This window comes from Hirundo rustica, chromosome 22, assembly GCF_015227805.2.
Source record: "Hirundo rustica isolate bHirRus1 chromosome 22, bHirRus1.pri.v3, whole genome shotgun sequence".
NCBI lineage: Eukaryota > Metazoa > Chordata > Aves > Passeriformes > Hirundinidae > Hirundo > Hirundo rustica.
Genome location: NC_053471.1, coordinates 1,857,787 through 1,879,342, shown reverse-complemented (window position 1 = coordinate 1,879,342; position 21,556 = coordinate 1,857,787). Strand labels below are relative to the sequence as shown.

Sequence of the window (21,556 nt, the reverse complement as noted above, 5' to 3'; positions counted from 1 at the left end):
ACAGAGCCAACGAGTGTGACAGGGACATCCCTGCTCACCCTGTGCTGGGCTTTGTGGGGGATGTACAAGGGCGGCCTGGCTCTGCATGGCACTGCCAGAGGAGCAGGAGCATCCACAGGCTCTGGTGTTTGTGTTAACATGGCACGAGCCCAGAGGTGTTTGATACTTGCTGTTTGCTGGGGGACCCTAATCCTGGCTCCCTGGGGCAGGTGTAGCCTGGTAGCGCTGCCTGTCCCTGCCTGTCCCTGCCTGTCCCTGCCTGTCCCTGTGCTGCCATCACCTCCCCACAGCTGTGCTGAGCTCTTGCAGGGGGTGGCTGGAGTGAGGGATCCTTGGAGCAGCTGGGTGGGCTGCAGGCAGGGGCTGGGCTCTGGGTGGGGGGACAGCAGTACTGGCAGCAGCTTTGGGATGCTCCCTCTGCTCCGGGGTGCCTGCTGCTGCTCTGCAGAGACCCCTCACAGAGGAAGTTGCCCGGGTCAGTCTGAGAGACTTGGCTGCACCAGGGACTCATCCTGCTCTTCAGTTCTCCTCCCCTGGCCCTTGGTGCTGCTTTCCCCCACTGCTGCCTCTGGGTGGCCCGGACAGGGCTGTGGGGCACAGCTGTGTGTCCCTGCAGAGCGCTGGGGCTTCTGCTGCAGCTTTGGCTGCTTGGAGATAACATCTTTCCCTGTAAATGTTATTATCCTTTTATATGTTCAGGCCAGGGAGACAGGGGGGGTCACCATCTGTGTTTTCCAATAAAAGCGAATTAAAACTGAAGCCCATTAAGGATAGCTCAGTTGGGATTCCGGGCAGGACTCTGGAGCCTGCTGGGAACGAGTTGCTTGCAGCCTGTGCCACCAAGCAGGGTGACAAAACCTCATTTAGTGCCAGCGGTGCTGGGAGGTGGCACTGGCTGTGCTGGCTGTCCCCGCTGTGGGTGGGGGTGGCCCCGAGGGGAGGAAGGACAGAGCTGGACACAAAGCCGTGCCCTGGGCTTGTGTCACCCCTCCCAGCCCCTCCACGCTGTTCACATCCGAGGATGGGCAGGGGTTAGTGAGGGAAGGGATGATGCTGTCCAGGAGCCAGGCGTGTGCTCTGTAGGCAGGGGTGCTCTGCAGCCTCCAGGCTTCCTGCTGCACCCCAGATCTCCTGAGGTCACCTTGCCTGGGGACACAGGAATGGTCTGGGAGTACAGGAGGGTGGCTGTGGGCATCAGAGGGGACTGGGCAGTGCTGCCCTGGCCATTACACGCTGTACCAGTGGCCACAGGGCAATGTGGTGAGAGCAGGTTATTGTGGCATACAGCAGCTTTTTCCCAGGATGCTGCAGCCAGGAGCTGCGCATGGCGCCTGCTCCTGCACACCTGTGGCAGTGGCTCTGCGTTTGGGCAGGAGGGGTGACAGCAGTGTCCATCCCCATGGGGTGGCTGTGCCACGCTCAGCTGGACCGGAGCAGTGCGTGGTGGAGGCTGATGGTTCCTTTGGGGCTGGGGCACCTCTAGAAGGAGCTTCCAACCTCCCAGGGCACTCCTGTGTCCGTCCCCAAGAGAGGAAGAGAGACCTGGAGGCTCTCAGGAAGGACATGGCCCCTGTTCCATTCCTCTTAGTGGGGAATTTAGTTTCTGCTGGGCCTGGATGAGACTGGATGCATCAGTTACCCTGGGTACCCTCCCTCGGGGTATCTCACAGCCGATGGGGTCAGTGCCACCACAGACAGCCATCAGCAGTGACAGTAGCAGTGGCTGTTGAACGCCTGCGTCTGTGTCTCCTCTGCGTGTCTCCTGCATTCCCAGCAGCAGCAGGAGGGCCTCTGCTCGCTGGCATTTGGCATCTGCATTGTCTCCTCCCGGCAGCCTGCCCTCGCCTGAACTCAGACCACCTACAAGTCCCAGCTCCTTTCGGGGTAGATGCTGCCAGGGGGTCCCTGGTGCTGCTGGAGCAACTTCCCAGAGAGCTCTGGTGGGGTTATCCTGTTCCTGCTGACCTCTGGAGCAGCTGCCGTGGGGAAACTGGGACAGACAGGATGCGTCCGCAGCCGTGAGTGGGGTAACGGAGAGTGGTCCTGCCTCACATCGAGCCTCACCTGCTCCCCAGCAGGGGCTGAGAGACCACAAAGTCAGAATTCCCTGCTGAGATCTGGAGCTCTCATTCTCCTCCCAGCCAGGCAGGTGAGAGGGACGATCCTGGACTGGGCTGAGGGTCAGCTTGGAGAGCAGGACACGTGCTGGGGTGACCTGCCGGACCCCAGCTGTCGAGTTTGGCTTCTCCGTGTTTTGAGCTTTCCAGCAGTGGGGCAGTCAGCACCCTGCAGGGCAGCGCCTGCACAGCCAGGCCTCCACAGGGAGAGGAGGAGCTGGGAAGAGGGGCTGGAAGCTGCTGGATTTGGGCTGTGACCCTGTTCAGCCCTGGCTCCTGGCTCACCATTGGCCTTGCCATGTCCCCATGGCCAGCTGCAGCTCTGCTCCAAGCCCAGCTTTCCGTATTTTCTGGTCTGGCAAGGCTGGGAGCCAAAGGCCAGTGATTTCTTTCTGCACAACATCAGCCCTGGGTCTGGTCCCCTGAGGATGGTCCAGACAAGGTGTGGGCAATCAGAGTGAGGGAGGGATTTTGGTAGGAATGGAAAGCACAGCCCAGCTCATGGCATTTCCCTCATGGAAATGCAGCGGGAGTTTCACGTGGCATTGCTGAAGTGCTGTGCCAAGGGCAGGGCATTGGGACCATCCTTGTTTGACACCAGTCCTGACCCCGAGCAGCTGAGCACCACTCAGAAGCTGGGTGAGAGTGACCCAGCAGGTTGTGCTGAGCTCAGCTTCCATCCCCTGCTCCCCTGCTGGCTCTGTGGCTGGCTCCTGTCCCACAGGGCTCGCAGGAGCTGTCCTAGGGAACCGAGGAGCCAGGAAAAATCCGTGACTCCCCCAAAGTGAGGACATCTTTGGGCCAGTTCTCCCTGTTCCATGGACTATCCACCTGGATCCTGCTTGGCAGGTCAGAGGCGCTCTGTGTGATGGAGATGATGCCCATCCTCCTAATTCTTAGATCTCTGAGTCTGGCTGGGCCTAACTTTTCAGGGAAAAGCCTGGAACGAGCAGTGCTGGGTTCCCAGCGCTGGGACCACCAGCACGACCCTCCGTGGCTGTGACCTCGGGGTGGCCTTTGGGGCTCCGGGAGCGGGGCGTGCCGGGGTCCCCATCCCAGCTCAGTCGACCTCCTCTTCTCGCTCGCTATCAATCACTCTCCCTCTTGGAGTTTAAGTGGATCCCTGAGAGAAGTATCCCAAGTATCCCGTAGCCGCCGGCTCACAATGCAGCGAGCTGTTCCCGCGCCAGCGGCTCGGCCGGGGGGGGGATTGTGTTTCAGCTTGTTCCGCTGGCCCCCGGCCAGGCAAAGCAAAGCTCAGGGCTGCAGGGAAGGGCCACTGGGTTTGCTCAGCCCCTCTCAGCTCGCGCTGGCAAGGATATCATAATCAGGCTCCAGTAAAGCACAGGAGGCAGAGAGGGGCCTTTCAACGTGGGGAAGGGTAAAGAGATCCGCGGCGAGGGCTCCTCAGGAGGGGACAGACGGGTTTCTCATTAGCCACCCCCCTGGCCCGGGATGTGGTGGCTGTGCCTGAGGCCAGGATGGGTACACGGCTCCGGGAGCACGTGTTCCTGCGTGGAGGAGTTCATCCTGACCCGTGCTGTCTCCGGGGCAGATCCTGGTCTTGCTCCACCTGGCTGGGCTCTGACACTGTGTGCGCCTCCAGCTTGGAGCTGATGAGGTGTTTTAGGTGGGCTTCCAGGTCACGGAAGGGACGTGGTGACAAGGAGTGATCTCTCACTGTCTCTGCCTCAGGATGGCTTTGCTCACAACCTGTCAGAGCGGGCTGGCAGCTTCATGCCTGCTTTGTACATCCAGCACTAGCCACAGCTCATGGGTCCACGAGAAGCTTGCTCCCTGTGTTGATAATGTTGGACCAGGATTAAAATCCTGGCAAGTGTCCTACCCTGAGAGAGGAGCTGGCGTGAGGAGTGGAAGGGAAAGGGGAAGGGAAAAAGTTGTGGGTGGAAAAATGAGGGTGGAGGCTCCAGCTATCTGTGGGGCTATTTATTTGTCCAGCTGTTTCTTTATCTGGATGAGCTTGGAGCCTGTGAATGTGAAGCATTTGCCAGGACTTCTGAGAAACTCAGGTCCAGATGCTCTAAATTGGTCTGAATTGGCAAAACTCCATGGAAGTTATTTTTCCGGACGGAGAGAAGTGTGTCTGCAACATGCACAGCTCCTCTGTGAATCCGTCTCACCTCCAGCCTCTGCCACTGCCCCTTGGTCCTGCCACCAGCAGGATCCAGCATGATCCTGGACTCGTCCTCCCCTCCCAGTTCTGTCCACCACTCTCATTCCTGATCCGTCCAGGTGGGAGAAGCTGGTGCAGCTGAGAACCCCACGCTCATCTCACGTGTGGCTGAGCAGCAAGAAGAGCGAGTGGACGCTCAGGAAGTCCCACCCAGGCATTGTCACAGCAGATCCTCTGCGTGACGCTGTCTTGGCGTGGCTTTGAGCATCTGGAAGTGGTGGGGTGGGGGTGATGATGTGACTGGAGATGCCAAGTGTCCCTCCAGAGCTGTGGCGTGCCCTCGGAGCAGGCAGCAGTGCCGGGGACAGGCAGGAGAAGCTGCTCAGAGAAAACATCTTCAGCGTGAGAAGGACGGGCGCTGGTGTCTGAGCGTCCCGTGGGGAGCAGCGCCGTTCCCGGTGGGAAGCGGGCCAGAGTTGCGTCTGCTGCTTTGGAGCAGCTGCAGATTTATTTATAATGCCGTGGGCAGCATGTGAAGCTGCAGATAAACACTCAGGAGGGGAGAACAGAAACAACAACACTGAGGAGACGCTGCCGTGGAGGGAGCGCGGCGCTGAGCTGCAGCTATCGCAGCCACCAGGGCTGGGCCGGGGGCCAGGCTCCCACCCCTGCCGCTCCCCCGTGGCTTTGCTGCGTGTCCTGGGTGCCATGGGGATCTCCATGGGGCTGCCAAGGCAGCAGCCTCTCCCCCTGTTATCTGGCGCTGCCAAACCTGCAGGATGGCACCGTGACAGTGAGTGAAGTGGCCAAGGTGGTGGTCAAGGCGTTCACAGTTGGGCTTGGGGTTGCCCGTGCTGGAGCTGGCGTGTGTTTTTTGTCCCCAGCACAGGAGCTGGTGGTGTTGTGTGCTGACACGTTTGTATGAGAGTGGGGCAGCCCCAGGTAGGACCAGGGAAGCTGCTGGGGGAGATGGGGCCGTGACATCCCATCACAGGTGACAGAAGTGGCAGGGACAGAGGGCAGCCTGGTGGAAACTGCAGGTGGAGGGGCTGCCTGAGGAGGAGGATGGGATCCCGTGCCTCGGGGCTTCGTGTGGAGCTCGTACCTGTAGGAGAACTTTGTCCAAATGATGTCCCTGGGCCTGGAGTCGGCTGTCACTCAGAAGTGTCCATGAGCATCTGGAACAGGTTGCCCAGACTCCCCATCCCTGGAAGTGTCCAAGGCCAGGTTGGACAGGGCTTGGAACAACCTGGGATGGTGGCAGGTGTCGCTGCCCATGGCAGGGGGTGGAATGAGATGAGCTTTAAGGCCCCTTTCAAACCAAACGGCTCTGGTGATTCGTGCAAGACCCTCAAAGAGCAGCTGATGTCATTGCAAAGCCTCTCTCGGTGATTTTTGGGCAGTCTTGGGATTTCAGAGAGGTCGCAGGTGACTGGAATTTGGCAAACATTGTCCTGATTTTCAGGAAGGGCAGGAAGGAGGAGCCTGGACATACAGGCCTGTCAGGAGAGGCTGAGGTCACCTGGTCTGTCCAGCCTGCAGGAGACTGGAAGGAGACCTCGTTGTGCTCTTCAGCATCCCCCTGAAGGGCAGCAGAGGGGCAGGCACCATCCTCTCCACTCTGCTAAGCAGTGATAGGACTTGAGGAAATGTCTGGAGCTAAGCCAGAGGAGGTTTGGGTTGGATATTAGGAAAAGGTTTTTCACCCGGAGATTGGTTGGGCACTGAACAGGGCAGTGGTCACGAGCCTGTCTGAGTTCAAGGAGCGTTTTAACAATGCTCTGTGCTCTCAGGCACAGCCTGGGGCTGTTGGGGTTTCCTGTGCTGGGCCACAGTTGGACTCTGTGATCCTTGTGGTCTCTTCCAGGTCAGCCCATTCTATGATTCTGTAATTCTGGGTTGGACGGGGCCTGGAGCAACCTGGGACAGCACACGGTGTCCCTGCCCATGGCAGGGGATGGAACTGGATGAGCTTTAAGGTCCCTCCCAACCCAAACTATTCTGTGGTTCCACTTGTGCTGACCCTGTGACCAGCTATTCCCAATTTTCCGTAATTCAGGCACTCTCTGCTCAGTGTAACCCTGTATCCAAAAGGATTTCAGCTGGGCAGCAGCTTGGTGCAAAACCTGCCCCAGAAGGGGCACATTGGCTTCACAGGGACCAGTTATTCCCAATTTTCCGTAATTCAGGCACTCTCTGCTCAGTGTAACCCCATCTCCAAAAAGACTTCACCAGTCTGGGCAGCGGCTTGGTGCAAAACCTGTCCCAGAAGGGGCACATTGGAGTGTTACAGCTGTGTGTGCTGGGGAGCACAGCCCTGGGACCCCCTGCACACCGAAGGGTGACAAACAGGAGCCTCAAAGACAGGAACCCGGTTTAGGGAGGAAGGAGAAGGAAGCTGAGCTAATTTAGCTGTCTTGGAGATGGATCGTTTGCCACCCGTGAGCACCACGAGAGGGAAAGGTTTTGGACTGCAGAGCCTTTGTAGAAGGGAAAGGAAATCCAATAGCTGGCAGCCGAGCGGTGTAAATCCAGACTAAAATTATTGGAATATCTGGTGCTTTTTTATGGGAAGATAATTTGCCATTGGAAAAACTTGCTTAAAACCTGCGAATTTCTTCTCCTCTTTGTCCCTGGGCCAGCCAGAGTGGATGCAGAGCTCCAAGGGGATCCTTCAGCTGAGGATAAGGGGGTGGGGGCAGTGGTGTACTGAGCACCACATTTCCACTGCGCCGAGCTTTCATTAAGTAAAAGGCGTTTAAAAATGCAAAAATGCTTCAAAATATGAAGTTTATTTGGGGAATTATTTGCAATGACTTAGAATATATCTTCTTTTCCATTTTAGTCGCTGCTATTAATGTACTTACTGTGCACCACTGTCATTGATAGTTAAGATAAAGCAACAAATTCAGGGGGTTTTTAAAGCTTCTTGCTAGCACTGGGTGAAAAATGTTGTTTTCCTTTCAGATCAAACGCCCCTGGTGTTTTAATGAAAAAGCCAGATCCTCTGATAAAGTAAACACTATTATTGACCTATGTAAACAAATATCCAGTTTAAAAAGAAATTTCATAAGTCTGACCCACAACATTTCGGGATTAGCTGTTTTCCAGAACTCTTCCTAGTGGGAAAAATTGAAAATAACCTTTTTTTTTTTTTTTTGCCTTTTTTTTTTTTTTTTTTTTTTTGCTTTTTACTCTTGGAATAAAACCAAATTTCGAAATCCTGGTTTCCTGTGAGCTGGAAACCGCTGGCTCGAGCCGGGAGTAATGAACAAGCCGCAGTCTGAGGAGGATTTACTGCCAGGGGAAGGTGCAGGGAGCACAGCGAGGCCCAGGCACTTTTTGGGGTGCCAGTGGGGAAGGGGAGCTCACGTGCACTGAGCAGTTGTCACCCCTGCATCCAAGCCTGGCTCTTCAGTGATGGATCTGCTCAAGGCTGAGCTTTTCTTCCTTTGTTTTTGTTCAGTGGAGAAGGTGGAGATGCTCTTGGGGGCAGGATGCTTGTTTTTCTGGTGGGGAGAAGGAGAGCAGAAGGACATGGTTACATCCAGTAACTCTCCATTTCCATTCTGGGACTTCTGTTGGCAGTGTCCAAAGCCAGGTTGGATGGGGCTTGAAGCACCCTGGGATAGTGAAAGGTGTCCCTGCCCATGGCAGGAGGGTGGGGCTGGGTGGTCTTGAGGGTCCCTCCCAACCCCAACCGTTCTGGGACTCTGTGTATGGGATGGACACTTCCCAGCATCCCTGCAAGTGCAGTTGGCATCCCCCGGGCATGTGCTGAAATCAGGGGCAGATTGACATTGTCCCTGCAGAGCAGAGAGACAGAATTTCCTCTCTGGGCAGAATTTCCTCTCTGAATTTCCTGCAGTCTGTCCCACCATGCTCCTCCAGGCCTTTGGGCAGAATTCCTAAACCGCGTTCCCTAAACTCGGGAATATTGTCCAGTTTCTTAACCTTGGGTGTGGTGCAGAAGAATCCCTGTATTGCAATGGGCTGCAGGCCTGGAGGACTGAGGGTTACCCAGGCTGTGGGAACCACTCCTGGAAGCGTCCAAAAAAGACTTTGGAGCACTACCTGGGAGGTGTTAAAGACGTGTGCAGATGTGATGCGTAGAAACGTGGTTTAGTGCTGAACATGGCAGCGCTGCAGTACTGGCTGGACTCGATGACATTGGATGGCTTTTCCAACCACAATTCCACGATTCCAAGTGTCTGTCCCATTTATTTCTGATGGGGCTGGCTGGCACCTTCACCTGCTGGTGTTGGCCCGGGTATTGGGGTGCCATAACCACAGCACCCCTCCCTTGTGCCATCAGTGGAGTTAAACCAGCCCGCAGCTGTTTGGGATGAGAAGAATTCCAGTGTTGGCTTAGGAGGACTTGTCTGTGGTAGCATCACCTGACCCGTTTCAGCCCAAATCATCTGGAAAACCAGCTTTAACAGTGGTTTAATTTTTTAGTACTTTTAAGTCCTGAAAGTGCCGTTCCTTCCCACATTCTGCTGCTTCTCTGAGGATTCTCCCCGCTGTGCAAAGTGCTGAGAATAAAAATATCCTGCTTTTGGCGAAGGAAACTGGAAGGTGATGGAGGATCCCTGCTCAGGCTGCTCCTCAGGTGCAAGGGTAGAACTGGGCTGGGGGTACCTGGATTTGGGATTGAGAGGAGGAAAATCCAGCTTGGCTGATGGATGGAAGAGTCCCCATTCACAGCAGGAGACATTGCCTGTGCTGGGCACCTCGGGCCCCACCTCAAATCCTGTGGTCAGTTTTGGACCCCTAATGAAAATTAAGACATTGAGGGGCTGGAGTGTGGCCAGAGAAGGGAGTGGAGCTGGGGAAGGGTCTGGAGCACCAGGAGAGGCTGAGGGAGCTGGGAAAGGGGCTCAGCCTGGAGAAGAGGAGGCTCAGGGGGAACCTTGGGGCTCTGCACAACTCCTGACGGGAGAGGACAGCCGGGGGGGATTTGGGCTCTGCTCCCAAGGAGCAAGAGACAGAACAAGAGGAAACAGCCTCAAGCTGTGCCAGGAGAGGTTTAGACTGGACATTCCTTCCCTATTCCTATATTCCCTGTTCCTTCCCTATTTCCTATGCCTGGATAGGGAAAATTCCTTCATGGCAAGGCTGGTCAGGCGTTGGACCAGGGCAGTGGTGGAATCTCCATCCCTGGAGATGTTCAGAAAATGTGTGGATGTGGCACTTGTGAGCACGGTTTAATGATGAGCATGGTTTTGGTGCTGGGCTGATGGTTGCACTTGGTGATCTTGGAGGCCGTTTCCAGCCTGAACATTCTGTGGTTCCACGATTCTGCGTGGGGGCCAGGGAGCAGTGGGGTGGAGGGGACCAGGACCTGGGTCCCCCAGCTGAGATGTGCTCAAAAGGCTCGGTGTGGGATGGGCTCCAGCCCTGCAGCCCTGGGCTAGCTCCTCTCCACCCTTTTTCCCTGTCTCCATCTTCAGTCCTTTCATCAGCATCCAGTGACTCCTTGTTTCCCCTTCCTTCCACAGAGACGCTGATGGACTCCACAACGGCGACAGCAGAGCTGGGCTGGACAGTGCATCCTCCATCAGGGGTAAGGCATCACCTTGTGGGGCCCTGCAGCTGCTCTGGGGCCTCTTCTGCACGTGGATGTGGCAGGCTTGGCCCAGCAAGAGTCAGGCACTGGTGCAAAGTGCCTTGGCCATGTGGGAAGGGCACAAAAGGAGGTGACAGTTAGGAGATGATACTCCAGAAAAACCCCAGTGTTGGTGGGATGTGATTCCCACCCCACAGAGTCAAACCAGTGTGGTGCTAGAGGAATCATGCTCTCCATAGAGCTGGCCTGCAGCCACCTAAAAATGAGGAGAGGGAGAAACAACATGCCAAGGCCCCCTTCATTTGTCCACAGTGTCTCACTTGTTATTCCATTGCCTGTCACCTGCAGCAGGGTGAGGGCATTGGGCTCTGGTCCTGAAAGGACTGCCCAGCATCCCTGGCATCCCACGGGGAGATGTTTTCTGGCTCAGCAGAGCGGTCTCCCTGCTTTACCAGGGCCAGGTGTACCCTGAGACCACCAAAGACCACCCTGAAGAAGCTCCTTTGAAGAGGAGCTTGGGCAGGGCACTGCATCAGGTTCATCCCCCGGAGGGTGCTGGGCACTGCCCAGGGAATGGGCACGGCCCCGAGGCTGCCAGAGCTCCAGGAGCGTTTGGACAGCGCTCCAGGGATGCCCAGGGTGGGGTTGTTGGGGTGTCCTGGGCAGGGCCAGGAGTTGGGCTCGATGATCCCTGTGGGTCCATTCCAGCTCAGAACATTCTGTGATTTCTGCACCCTTCCGCTCACGGGAGAAAACCAGAGTGGAGCCACCTCTGTGTCCCACATGGGGCATCACCAGGTGCTTCAGAGCACCCTGCCCACCTCAGCAGCCACAGAGCCCCCAGACCTGCTCCCTTGCACTTGGGTGTCCCACTCCAGCCTGGCCACAGCCCGGGGATGCTTCCCATGCCCGTGCACGGCGGTGCTGGCTCAGGCTCCGTCCCGCCTTCCGTCCGCGCTCCGCCGGCGCTGGATGAAGACGTTTCCGTGGCCCTCACCCCGGGGGCTGACAGCGTGCCCCCGATCTGAGCCGGCTTGGCCGAAGAAAAGGGAAGAAAGGGCCAAGAGAATCCTCGTGCAGGGAGAAGGAGCCGAGCGGGAGCAGCGTGGCGGCGCTGGGCGCGGGCGCTGCCGGCCGGGCCCATCACCATGATAAAGGGCAGAGCTGCCCCAGCCCCGCCAGTGCCCGCCGAGGGAGATGACGGGCGCACAATGAGGGGGAGCAGAGGTCAAGTCTTTTTCTCTCCTGGCCCGGCCTTTCTTGTTTGCGGCGTTTCCATATGTGAAGCACGCCCTGCTCCTGCTCCCCAGCCCGGCCGTAATGAGGCCGGGGCCTGCTGGAAGCCGTCTCCCCGGGTTATTGTGCTGCTGCCTCCTTTTGAGCTCCCGGCATGTTAATTAGAGAGCCAAGAGAAAGGGAGAGGCTTCTAATTAAGCGTCGGGGAAGCGCCGGGGCTGAGTGCACGGGGGTGATTTTCTCTCCCGTCTGGGGAAAGGGATGTCCGGAGCCAGGCGCTCGCTGTGGGAGGATGCTGGGGGTCCCAGCCTGGCCCCCAGGGTGCTGCCAGGTCCCCCATCAGGGTGGAGATGCCCATCTGGACAGTGCAGCGCAGTCCCAGTGGTTGGTGGAGTCATCTCCTGTCTCCACCACTGGGCAGGGCCCTCAGGGGGAGGTGGGCACCCTGCTCTGTGCCCATCACAGGTGACAATTCTGCGGTGCCTTCACGGCCTCATGTCCACGGGCAGCACAAGGCAGTGCATCCCACTCAGGGGCAACTGGCCAGCATCACCTGGGAGACAGAAGCTGCTGTGTGCTCCTTTTCAGGGATTATTAGAGACAAAACAGTTGCTTTAAGTCTGGCTCCGAAGCTCTTGTGCCATTCATAGATGTCCCCAAGCCCTGCCTCCAGCATCCCCTGTTCATCACAAGCCCTGGAGACCCTCATTCCGCCATGTGCTGCTCCTGCCTGACCAAGGCTGAGCTCTCTGGGTTCGTGTCCTTACCCTCCCTGGGCTGGGCAGGTGTGGGTGGGGAGTCCCTTGGCCTTGGTGGCTGCCAAGGTGGGTGCTGGAGTGGTCCAGGTGAGGGAGAGCCACATCAGAGGCAGAGCAAGGGAAGGAATTGCTTCTGCATGCCTTGTCTTTGATTCCCTCACCCCTCACTCCCTTCCCAGCCAGTGTCCTGAAAAGCAGGGAGATCCTGCAATTTTCCATGAACACACCAAATTTATTTCTGGAAAACAGAGCAAATGCTCCGGCTGTGTTTTGCGAGGATGCTCTTCTTGTCCCCCAGCCCTGGCAGCAGATTTACAGCCACTGCCAATCTGAAGTGGTTGGAGCTGTTGGGGATCTTCCCTGACAGCCTTCTGTTGGGCTGTGAGCCTTGATGTGCGAGGAGCAATCTGTCTCCCATCTCCTGAGCCTCTCTCCCCGGTCCTGGGTGCCCTTGTGAGGCCGTGTACAACCTGAGGGGCTGGGGGTGCTCTGCTCCTGCAGGATTCTCCCTGGATTTGGTCCTGGCACTGGTGCTGGACCTGGGCTGTGCTGCTGCCCTGCCCTGGGTGTTGTGATCCTGCATCCAGAGCAGGACTGTGCTTGGGGTGCAGCATCCATGGGAAGCAGCTCGGCTTCCACTCGAGCAGGTTTATGGACAAATGCAGAAGGAGCAGTTCCAGCTGGCGGGGACTGTGTCACACGCCAGCAGGACTCTGGTCCCTGCTGCCAGCATCACCAGGGTGCCCTGGCTGGGGATGGGGCTGCAGGGAGATGCTCTGCACTCTCGCAGGGGCTGATGCTCTGTGAGCTGAGGGTTCTTCTCCCACAAAGACCCTTCCCTGTTGGTGCTCTCTGCAGAGGGGCAGTGGCCATTTACAGGCCGCAGCTCATGCCCTGCATCCCCCACTCTGAAGGGGCCCCATCCTGCACAGAATGGAGACAACAAGCGCTGGAGGATTTGGGGAAAAAACAGCCTGGGAACAGGGCAAAGAGCTGGAGAAGGCCAGGAGATGTCACAGCAGCCCTGAGCTTTCTGGGGACCAACGGGGTCAGCTGGGACTGTGTCAAGGGGGTTCAGGCTGGATGTTAGGAAAAGGTTTTTCCCCCAGAGGGTGCTGGCACTGCCCAGGCTCCCCAGGGAATGGGCACCAGAGGCTGTGAGGCTGCCAGAGCTCCAGCAGTGTTTGGACACCACTCTCAAGCACAGGGAGGTGTCTGTGCAGGGCCAGCATGTTGACTTGATGATCCTTGTGGGTCCCTTCCAGCTCAGGATATTCTCTTCTGTAATTCTACGGAGCTTCCTCCAGACCTGGCAGTCAGTCAGCAGGGGGGAGCTGGGCAGAGCTTCTTCCCGTGGGGAAATCTGTCAGCTCCGAGCTGTCTTGCTGAGAAGGATGTTGCTGTCACGGCACAGCTCGTAGGCACGTCTGCATCCCGTAGATGCAGTTCAGGACAGCTGTGGCTAGGACCTGAGCACACCTGCTGGGGGAACCCCAAAGCATTTGACCCTCGAGGGAGCAGGGATAAGGGCTCCAGTGGGACTTTGCTCTTTGGGAACACGGCGGGATTGGCCAGGATCTCATCCCGCCCCTGGGAAGAGGCACTGGCTGCAGCCAGCCAGGAGGTTTGATGGTTTATGGGGAAGCGGGTCCTGTCTGCCTTGTCTGTAAGCAGAGCGGCACTGGTGGGGATCCCTGTGCAAAAGGCACCGTGTTCCTTTGCCAGAGGCACAGCCGTGCACTGTGGCCATGGGCACAGCCCCTACTAAAGCCATTTCTGCAGAGCAGTGGCCATGCTGTCCCACCAGAGAGGCTTGGCCATGAACCCAGGCAGTGAGGTGGCCCCGAGGGCCCCCTTTGTCCCCACAGTGTGGAGCCTGCCTGGGGCATGGCGTGGGTCAAAGGCAGGGGGTGCTGGGATGAGGTTCTGGGCACACTGGGACAGCCTGTGGGATGGGGTGGGCACAGAGAGGGGCGGCTGGTGCTGGCAGAGCCTACTTGGCACGTAGCAGGGATGGGAAGAGGTGAGGAGGGTGGGGAGCAGCCGTTCAGTGCAGCCCCTTGACTGTCTGTGTCCTGCCCACAGTGGGAAGAGGTGAGTGGGTACGATGAGAACATGAACACCATCCGCACCTACCAGGTGTGCAACGTCTTTGAGTCCAGCCAGAACAACTGGCTCAGGACCAAGTACATCCGGAGGAGAGGAGCGCACCGCATCCACGTGGAGATGAAATTTTCTGTCCGGGACTGCAGCAGCATCCCAAACGTCCCAGGCTCCTGTAAGGAGACTTTTAACCTGTACTATTTCGAGTCCGACTTTGACTCGGCCACCAAGACTTTTCCTAACTGGATGGAGAATCCTTGGATGAAGGTGGACACGATTGCTGCCGACGAGAGCTTCTCCCAGGTGGACTTAGGTGGACGGGTGATGAAGATCAACACCGAGGTGCGCAGCTTTGGGCCCGTCTCCAAGAACGGTTTCTACCTGGCCTTCCAGGACTACGGGGGCTGCATGTCCCTGATCGCCGTCCGCGTCTTCTACCGCAAATGTCCCCGCGTGATCCAGAACGGGGCCGTCTTCCAAGAAACGCTGTCGGGAGCGGAGAGCACCTCGCTGGTGGCAGCCAGGGGCACGTGCATCGCCAACGCTGAGGAGGTGGACGTGCCCATCAAGCTGTACTGCAACGGCGACGGCGAGTGGCTGGTGCCCATCGGCCGCTGCATGTGCCGGGCCGGCTACGAGTCTGTGGAGAACGGCACCGTCTGCAGAGGTAACCACGGGCCCCCGGTATCGCCTCCGCTGCTGGGGGCTCTCGGGATTTGCGTCTGGGATCTGCCTGAACCGTCTGGGTGGGACCTCCTTGGGCAGGGTGGAGGCTGACTCCTTCCTCAGCTCCTTGGGTAGAGTGGAGGCTGACTCCTTCCCCAGCTCCTCACCTCCTTGGGCAGGGTGGAGGCTGACTCCTTCCTCGTCTCCTTGGGCAGGGTGGAGGCTGACTCCTTCCTCAGCTCCTTGGGCAGGGGGGAGGCAGACTCCTTCCCCAGCTCCTCACCTCCTTGGGTAGAGTGGAGGCTGGATCCTTCCCCAGCTCCTCACCTCCTTGGGCAGGGTGCAGGCTGACTCCTTCCTCGTCTCCTTGGGCAGGGGGGAGGCTGACTCCTTCCCCAGCTCCTCGTCTCCTTGGGCAGGGTGGAGGCTGACTCCTTCCTCGTCTCCTTGGGCAGGGTGGAGGCTGGCTCCTTCCTCGTCTCCTTGGGCAGGGTGGAGGCTGGCTCCTTCCCCAGCTCCTCGCTTCCTGCCCTCGGCTCGTCGTTGCAGAGGCTGTGCTCCAGGTCCCCAGAGGCACTGGGGTCAGGGCTGGTGCCTGTTGCTGGTGCCACCCATGCTCTCCAGTTTTTGGAGGCTCCCACGTGTGGTGCACGTCACCTGTCTGCAGTTGCCTCCGGAAATACTGGGGCTGTTATGCCGTTGGTTTTTTTGCCGTGTGCTTTGGCACATGGGCTGAATCTCTTCTTGGATGAGGGGAGCGGGAATGCGGGGTGCCAAAAGGGCGCAGTGGGAGGGAGCGAGTTGTCTACGATGTTTCCTGGTGAGGTGCAGATGGGAGATGGTCATGGCCTGTTCAGAGCTACCCTGGCCCCTGTGCTCCTCAACAGCCAGAGGTTTCCTGCCCTATAAATGTTCTGCCTCTGTTCTCCTGCCCCTGTGATGTTCAGAGCGGACTCTGAGTGCCCGCTGAGCTCAGCTGAGCACCACGGAGCCAGCAGAGGCCAGCAGGAGCTCAGCACCCTCTCCCCGAGCTGATGTCTGTGCCCCTGTCCGGTCATACACGGGCTCGGGAAGGTTGAGAAAAGAGCTCCTGGGGTTGCTCCTGGGGATGGAGGTGGAGACCCCAGAGCTGTGTGACGGGCACCTGCGGCTCCGCCATGCGTGGGGCAAACCACAGAGTTTGGCAAACGGGATCTTTTTCCCTCTGTCCTGGCTGAACATCCAAATCCTCCTGCGGTTCCAATGGCATCGGCACACTCCAAGCAGAGCCAGGGCTTCTAAGATCAATTATAGATACGTCTGTGGCCACTGCAGAGCCAAGGAGCAGCTGTGTCTCCTCCCTGCTGGCTGTGAAGGGGTGGCTGAGTAGAGCCAAGCCTGGGGAAGGTGCTGGTAGTGGGAGATGCACTGGAGAGTGGAATGGACAATCTGATTGTGCTCAGGCTGTATGATCCCCTTGGAGAGGGCTCCACGTTTTCTTCTGATGACTGGGCTGCTCATACACCAAAATCCAGGTCCTGGTGTGCTGTGGGGATCATTCAATATCCATGATTTCAGCTACTCCTCACTTAGCCGCCGAATGCTTCTTCCCACCGAGCTCAGGCAGATCAGGTGTCTTGCAGCCTTAGCAGGGATGGGGATGGGGACCGCAGGGAAGTCCTGCTGGAAGCTGAGCCCAGCTAATCCCTGCCTCGAAGGGCAGACGGGGGTTTTACAACTCCCAAGTGAAGCATCCGTGGCAACACCAGAAAGCCCCGATGATTCATGGCAGCTTTTCCGTCTCAGCCCGGTTTTAAGCCGAGCACACCCAGCCCTGCGCAGTGCTTTGCTCTGATGCAGCCGGGGTTTTCTGGGGGGGGGCTGCCACTGCGAGCCCGGCCAAAGGGCAGACACCCCCCGGCATGTCCCGGGACCCCTCCTGCAGAGCCCCGTCCCCAGAAAAGGCAGGAGCGGCTGGAAGCGGAGGGAGCGAGAAGGAGGGAGAGGCCGGTCCTGTCTTTGTCTGGGCAGCAGCAGGATTTTGGGAGGTCCGGTGCCTCGGCAGCTGTTTGTGCAGCCGGTGCTGGCGAGCGACGGCCCCTCGCTCCCCGCCCTCATTAATCACGCGGTGGCCGGCAGCCCATCGTCTCCATGGGGCAGCTGGCTCCGGGGCTGCCTCCCCTTCCCCTTCCCCTTCCCCTTCCCCTTCCCCGTCCCCGTCCCCTTCCCCTTCCCCTTCCCCTTCCCCTTCCCCTTCCCCTTCCCCTTCCACTTCCCCTTCCCCTTCTGTTTCCTTTCCCCCCCTTCACCTTCCTCTTCTCCTTTCCTTCCCCTTCTTATTCCCTTCCTCCCCTCTTCTTTTCTTCCCCTTTCCCTTCACTCTTTGTTTTTTCCTTCCCTGTTCCTTCTTTCCCTTTCCCTTCTCATGTGGAATCGAGGCTGGATGGGCCCCAGGACTGTGCCAAACTGGGACACCCCCTCCATTTTTCCCTGGCAGCCCCAAGAAGAGGAGAGGGGACTGGGAAGAGAGCCAGACACAGAGTTGGCAGGACAGCCTCGGCATCCCCATCGTGTCCCAGCCCTCCCAGTGAGCCCCACAAAGGGCTGGGAAGGGGCTGGTCGAGGCAGCTCTGCTGGGGAAGGACCTGCGGGATGTATCCCTGCATCCCTGCATCCCTGCCTCCCTGCATCCCTGCCCTCCTCCCGCCGGGTCCTGGCTTGGAGGACTCACTCCTGCATGTGGCTGGCAGGTTTGCTCGCGTTTCCAGGGCTGGGAGGGAATCTGGGCCCCTCTCCAGAAGCAAAACAAAAGCAAATCTGAGCTGGCTTTCGGGGTGAAGTTCTCTCCCGCGCTCAGGCGCACAAACAGGACGTGGCAGGGAGCACGGGGGGGCCGTGGTCCTGCCCCACCGAGGGGTCCAGGTGGAGAAGGGCATTCCCAAGGAATGCACAGCCCCTCTGTGCAGCTGGAAGGAGCTGCTCATTTTCCCCGCTGGCTTTTCTATCCGGCTAATAGCGCGCCGGCCCGCTGGCGGCGGCGTGCACGGGGGATATTTATGGAGGAAGTTCACGCATCTAACAGCTTAAGCTCTTCTAAGCTCGCATCCCCAGCACAAAAGGATTTGGGGGCAGTTAACAATTCTGTGTGGTTAAGAGGTTTTCATTTCGCTGGGCCCTGGCTTGCTGCTCCCGCCGGGCCCTGCGAGGGGCTGCCTGCCCGCTCCTCGCTGGCGAGGGGCTCCACGCACGCCGCGTCCTCCCTGCTTCACCTTCTGCTCCCTGCCTGCGTCTTTTCTCTCCGTCTCCCTGTTCTTTGTCTGCGCCTCCCCGCTCCCCTCCCCTCGCCGTCCCTCCCATGCAGCGCACCGAGCGCGTTTCTCCCGCTGCCTCCCGTATCCATTGGCTCCGCTCAGCCACGGCGTGGGCAGAGCCACTGTGCTCGCCGGGCCGGCTGGACAGCGCATGGACGCTGCCTGTGCCTGCTCAGGGACAGCAGATGATGGCTGCTGCTCCCAGCAGTCCAGCCCTGAATCCCTTGTGCAGCTCCTCTCCATTGCTGCGGGGGACCTCTGGTCCCCGTGTCCTCTTTGTTGTGCCCGTGTGGCACCGAGCACCGGGAGTCCCGGTTGTGCTGGGGTGACAAGGGATGGATTTGCCCTGCAGAAGGTGGTGGTGATGCTCTCTGGCTGTCAGGGACATCTGGTGCCATCCCTTGGGCCTTTCTGAGGAGGAGAGGAGCTGGTGACCTGATGGGAAGAGGAGGATCCAGGTCGGATCCAGGCTGGCAGCTGTCTTCTCCTTGGCTCTCTTCTCTGTTCTCTGCCCCTCTGCTCCACTTTGTGAGACCGTCATGCAGTGCTGCCTCCATCTCTGGGGTCCCCAACATCAGAAGGATGTGGAGCTGCTGCAGTGAGTCCAGAGGAGGCCACAGAGATGCTCCAAGGGCTGGAGCCCCTCTGGAGCCAGGCTGGGAGAGCTGGGGGTGCTCACCTGGAGAAGAGAAGGTTCCAGGGAGAGCCCAGAGCTCCTTCCAGTGCCTAAAGGGGCTCCAGGAGAGGAGGAGAGGGACTGGGGACAAGGGATGGAGGGACAGGACACACGGAATGACTTCCACTGCCAGAGGGCAGGGATGGATGGGAGATTGGGAAGGAATTCCTGGCTGTGAGGGTGGGCAGGCCCTGGCACAGGGTGCCCAGAGAAGTTGTGGCTGTCCCTGGATCCCTGGAAGTGTCCAAGGCCAGGGTGGACAGGGCTTGGAACACCCAGGGATAATCGAAGGTGTCCCTGCCTGTGACAGGGGTGGCACTGGAAGATCTTTCAGGTCCCTTCCAACCCAAACCATTCTGGGATCCTCTGGTTTTGCAGCTCAAGGTGGAGCTGGGCCTCCCCTCAGGGGAGCCCCAGGGTCCCCTCCCCTGCCACGACTTTGATGTCCAGGCCAGCAGCCCTGCCACCACCCCGTGTGCGGGGGGACACGGGCTGAGGCGTGACAAGCGCGTGTGACAAGGCCCCCTCCAGCACACAGGGTGGGAACAGCCAAGCTGTGCTCGGGGTTTGGAGGGGCCAAGTATGTGCTGAGGGCTGAGAGCAGCTTCCCAGCGTGCTGGAGTGGGGCCTGTCCGAGCTGTCTCACAGCCACGAGGACGTGATGTTTTCATGATAAGAGGCTATTTATGGCTCTGTGCCTGCTTGGGGTCTGGGCCTCCTCTGATAGTGCTGGACCCAGCCAATAAGTTGTAAGGCTCTAGGGGTAATCGAGTTCTTCCAGGAAGCATTCCTGGTTGAACTGGAGCAGATACAGCCAATTGTTCTGGAAATGTTTCCAGAGGCAGAGAGCTGCCCGTTAAATGCTTCCAGAGGTTGTCCCTGCCTCCTTAACTCCGCTGTGCCTGGCGCTCCCACCTCCGGGAGCTTCATCACCTCAGTGCTCCCTGTGCCTGTTTAAGGGTAATCTTTGGCTCCTGGTCTTCTGCAAAGGTTTCCAGCCAACTTTTTTGGCTCTTCCCAGCCCTTGGCACTGCTGTAGCCTTTCCCTTGGCAGATCCAGTCCCCCACGCACGGGCTGCTCATGGCAATCAGCTGCGTGCCACAGGGGATGCTGAGATTCCCTCTGCCTGCATCCCCCCTTTGTGTAACTGTTTTGGCAATGGCGTTTCCCTGTGTGCTTTTGAAGGATCCTTGTCCTTCCTCGTGGGACTGGGGCTGCGTCCTTGTCCCTGTTGGTGCGATTTGACACATTTGTACTGAAATTCACCTTCCTTGCTGGTGCCCGGTTCCCCAAGGCATCGGCATTGCTGTGCAGGGTACCCATCATCCTCGGTACTTACCACACCACAGCTTCCATGTCAACAGCTAACTTTATTGGGAACACTTTGGGCCTTCTCCTGGGTCATTGATAAAAATGTTAAACAGCCCAGAGGCATGAACCGCATTTGCTGGCTGCAGCAGGAGCGGCTCAGCTCTCCGGCCGCACCGCGTCCGCCTGCCAAGTTTTAATTCGTCGAGGATGTCCCACGGTGTCGGTGGAGCCGCTGATTTCACAATCCAAATATCCCATGTGTAAGCCAGGGAAAGGCTCTGCAGAGGTTTGGGTGTGTGACATTAATGCCATTACCCACCCCCCCCCCCAGTCAATCTTGTAATTGCATCAAAAACCCGTACAAGGCTAATTCGCCCTAATCCGTTTTCCCTGAGTGCGCACAGGTTGGCACTGCTGTCCCTAGCTTCCTTTAATCCCTCTCTGACCCACTCCTGGAGCTGTCCCAGCCTTGTTTGACTGGTACTGTCGCTGCAATCCTGAAATAGCCACAACCGCCTCGTTTAGCAAACGGCTTTTCCCTCCATCTCTGAAACACCCTGTCGCCTCACGGCGGGTGGAAGGCGAGCGTTGAGTGTGCCCCAGCCCACCAACCCTCTCCCTACACCCCCTTGGGTAGGGGGCTGCCCTGACAGCCTGATTTAGCCATGTTTAACGTTGGTGGCTGCTATTTAACATCTTGAGTTACTGCTGGAATGGAAAGTATTCCACCATCATCCTCGAAGATGATGACATCACCTGGCTCCTTCCCAAGTACAAAACAGGAATTTGTCTGCCTTTTCTACAGGCTTGTTGACAATTTGAATGCTCCCAGCCGGCCGGGGCTCGGTGGCATTGTTGGATACTGCTTTTGGGGCTTCTCCCTCTCCTCCCTCTCTGTCTGGGAAGCAAGAATACAGCTTCTTTCTTTCCATGGCTTTGATTCTTCTTGCTGACCTCTCCATGTTGTGAATCCAATTAGGGCTGTGGTGGAGGCTGCAGCTGCTCGCTGGGAGCCGCTCCACACCTGCCTGGTGCTTGTCCTCTGCGCATTCCTGTTGGAGTTTGGGCTTTGGGAGGCTGGAATGGGACCCAGGGGAGCTTGGCAGAGCGAGGGGGTGTCGGACAGGGGGGTTGAGGTATTGATTTGCTAGCGGTGTGAAGCCCCAAGAGATGCTGATCTCACAGGGAGGGTCACAGATGGTCCAGGAGTGGGGCAAGAGATGGGCTACCAGAGGAGGGAGATGGACCTCTCACTTTGGAATGGGAAATGCAGCTTCTGAGGAGCTACACCTTCTTGGGAAACAACAGGAGTGAGAGTTCCTTTCTCATTTTGCTTTCAAGACAAGGGATGGGCTGAGACCTTCCACAGAAGTGTTTTCTCTGCAGAGGAAGGGAGGAGATGAGCTTTTCCAGGACGTGAGAGTGGATTTTGAGCAGCAGGAGATTGCAGCGTTCTCCCAGCCCTGCTGTGATGGTGTAGGAAAGAACTCAGCAGGATGCACGAGGTGACCTGAGAGCAGCCCAAGGGAGCCCAGAGGGGAACAGCATCTTCTCCTTTATCGGCGTGGGCAGGTCACGAATCCCTCGGCTTGGAGAAGAGGATGGAGATCTCAGGTCCAGCAGAACCCAGCAGTAGTTTCCTGATGGAAACGACGGCCGTTCCTCAGCGAAACATGGTGGAGTTTTGCACTGCCT

The 21,556-nt window shown here is 58.2% G+C and overlaps 1 protein-coding gene across 5 annotated transcripts in view; it reads left to right on the top strand.

Moving 5' to 3' along the window:
- EPHB2 (EPH receptor B2) overlaps positions 1-21,556 on the top strand; it is a 130,821-nt gene that overhangs the window by 29,204 nt on the left and 80,061 nt on the right. For all 5 annotated transcript variants that reach the window (XM_040084400.1, XM_040084403.2, XM_040084401.2 and 2 more), the window contains exons 2-3: positions 9,753-9,817; positions 13,900-14,584. In XM_040084400.1, the coding sequence (XP_039940334.1) occupies positions 9,753-9,817; positions 13,900-14,584 (750 nt within the window). The remainder of the gene's footprint in view (positions 1-9,752; positions 9,818-13,899; positions 14,585-21,556) is intronic.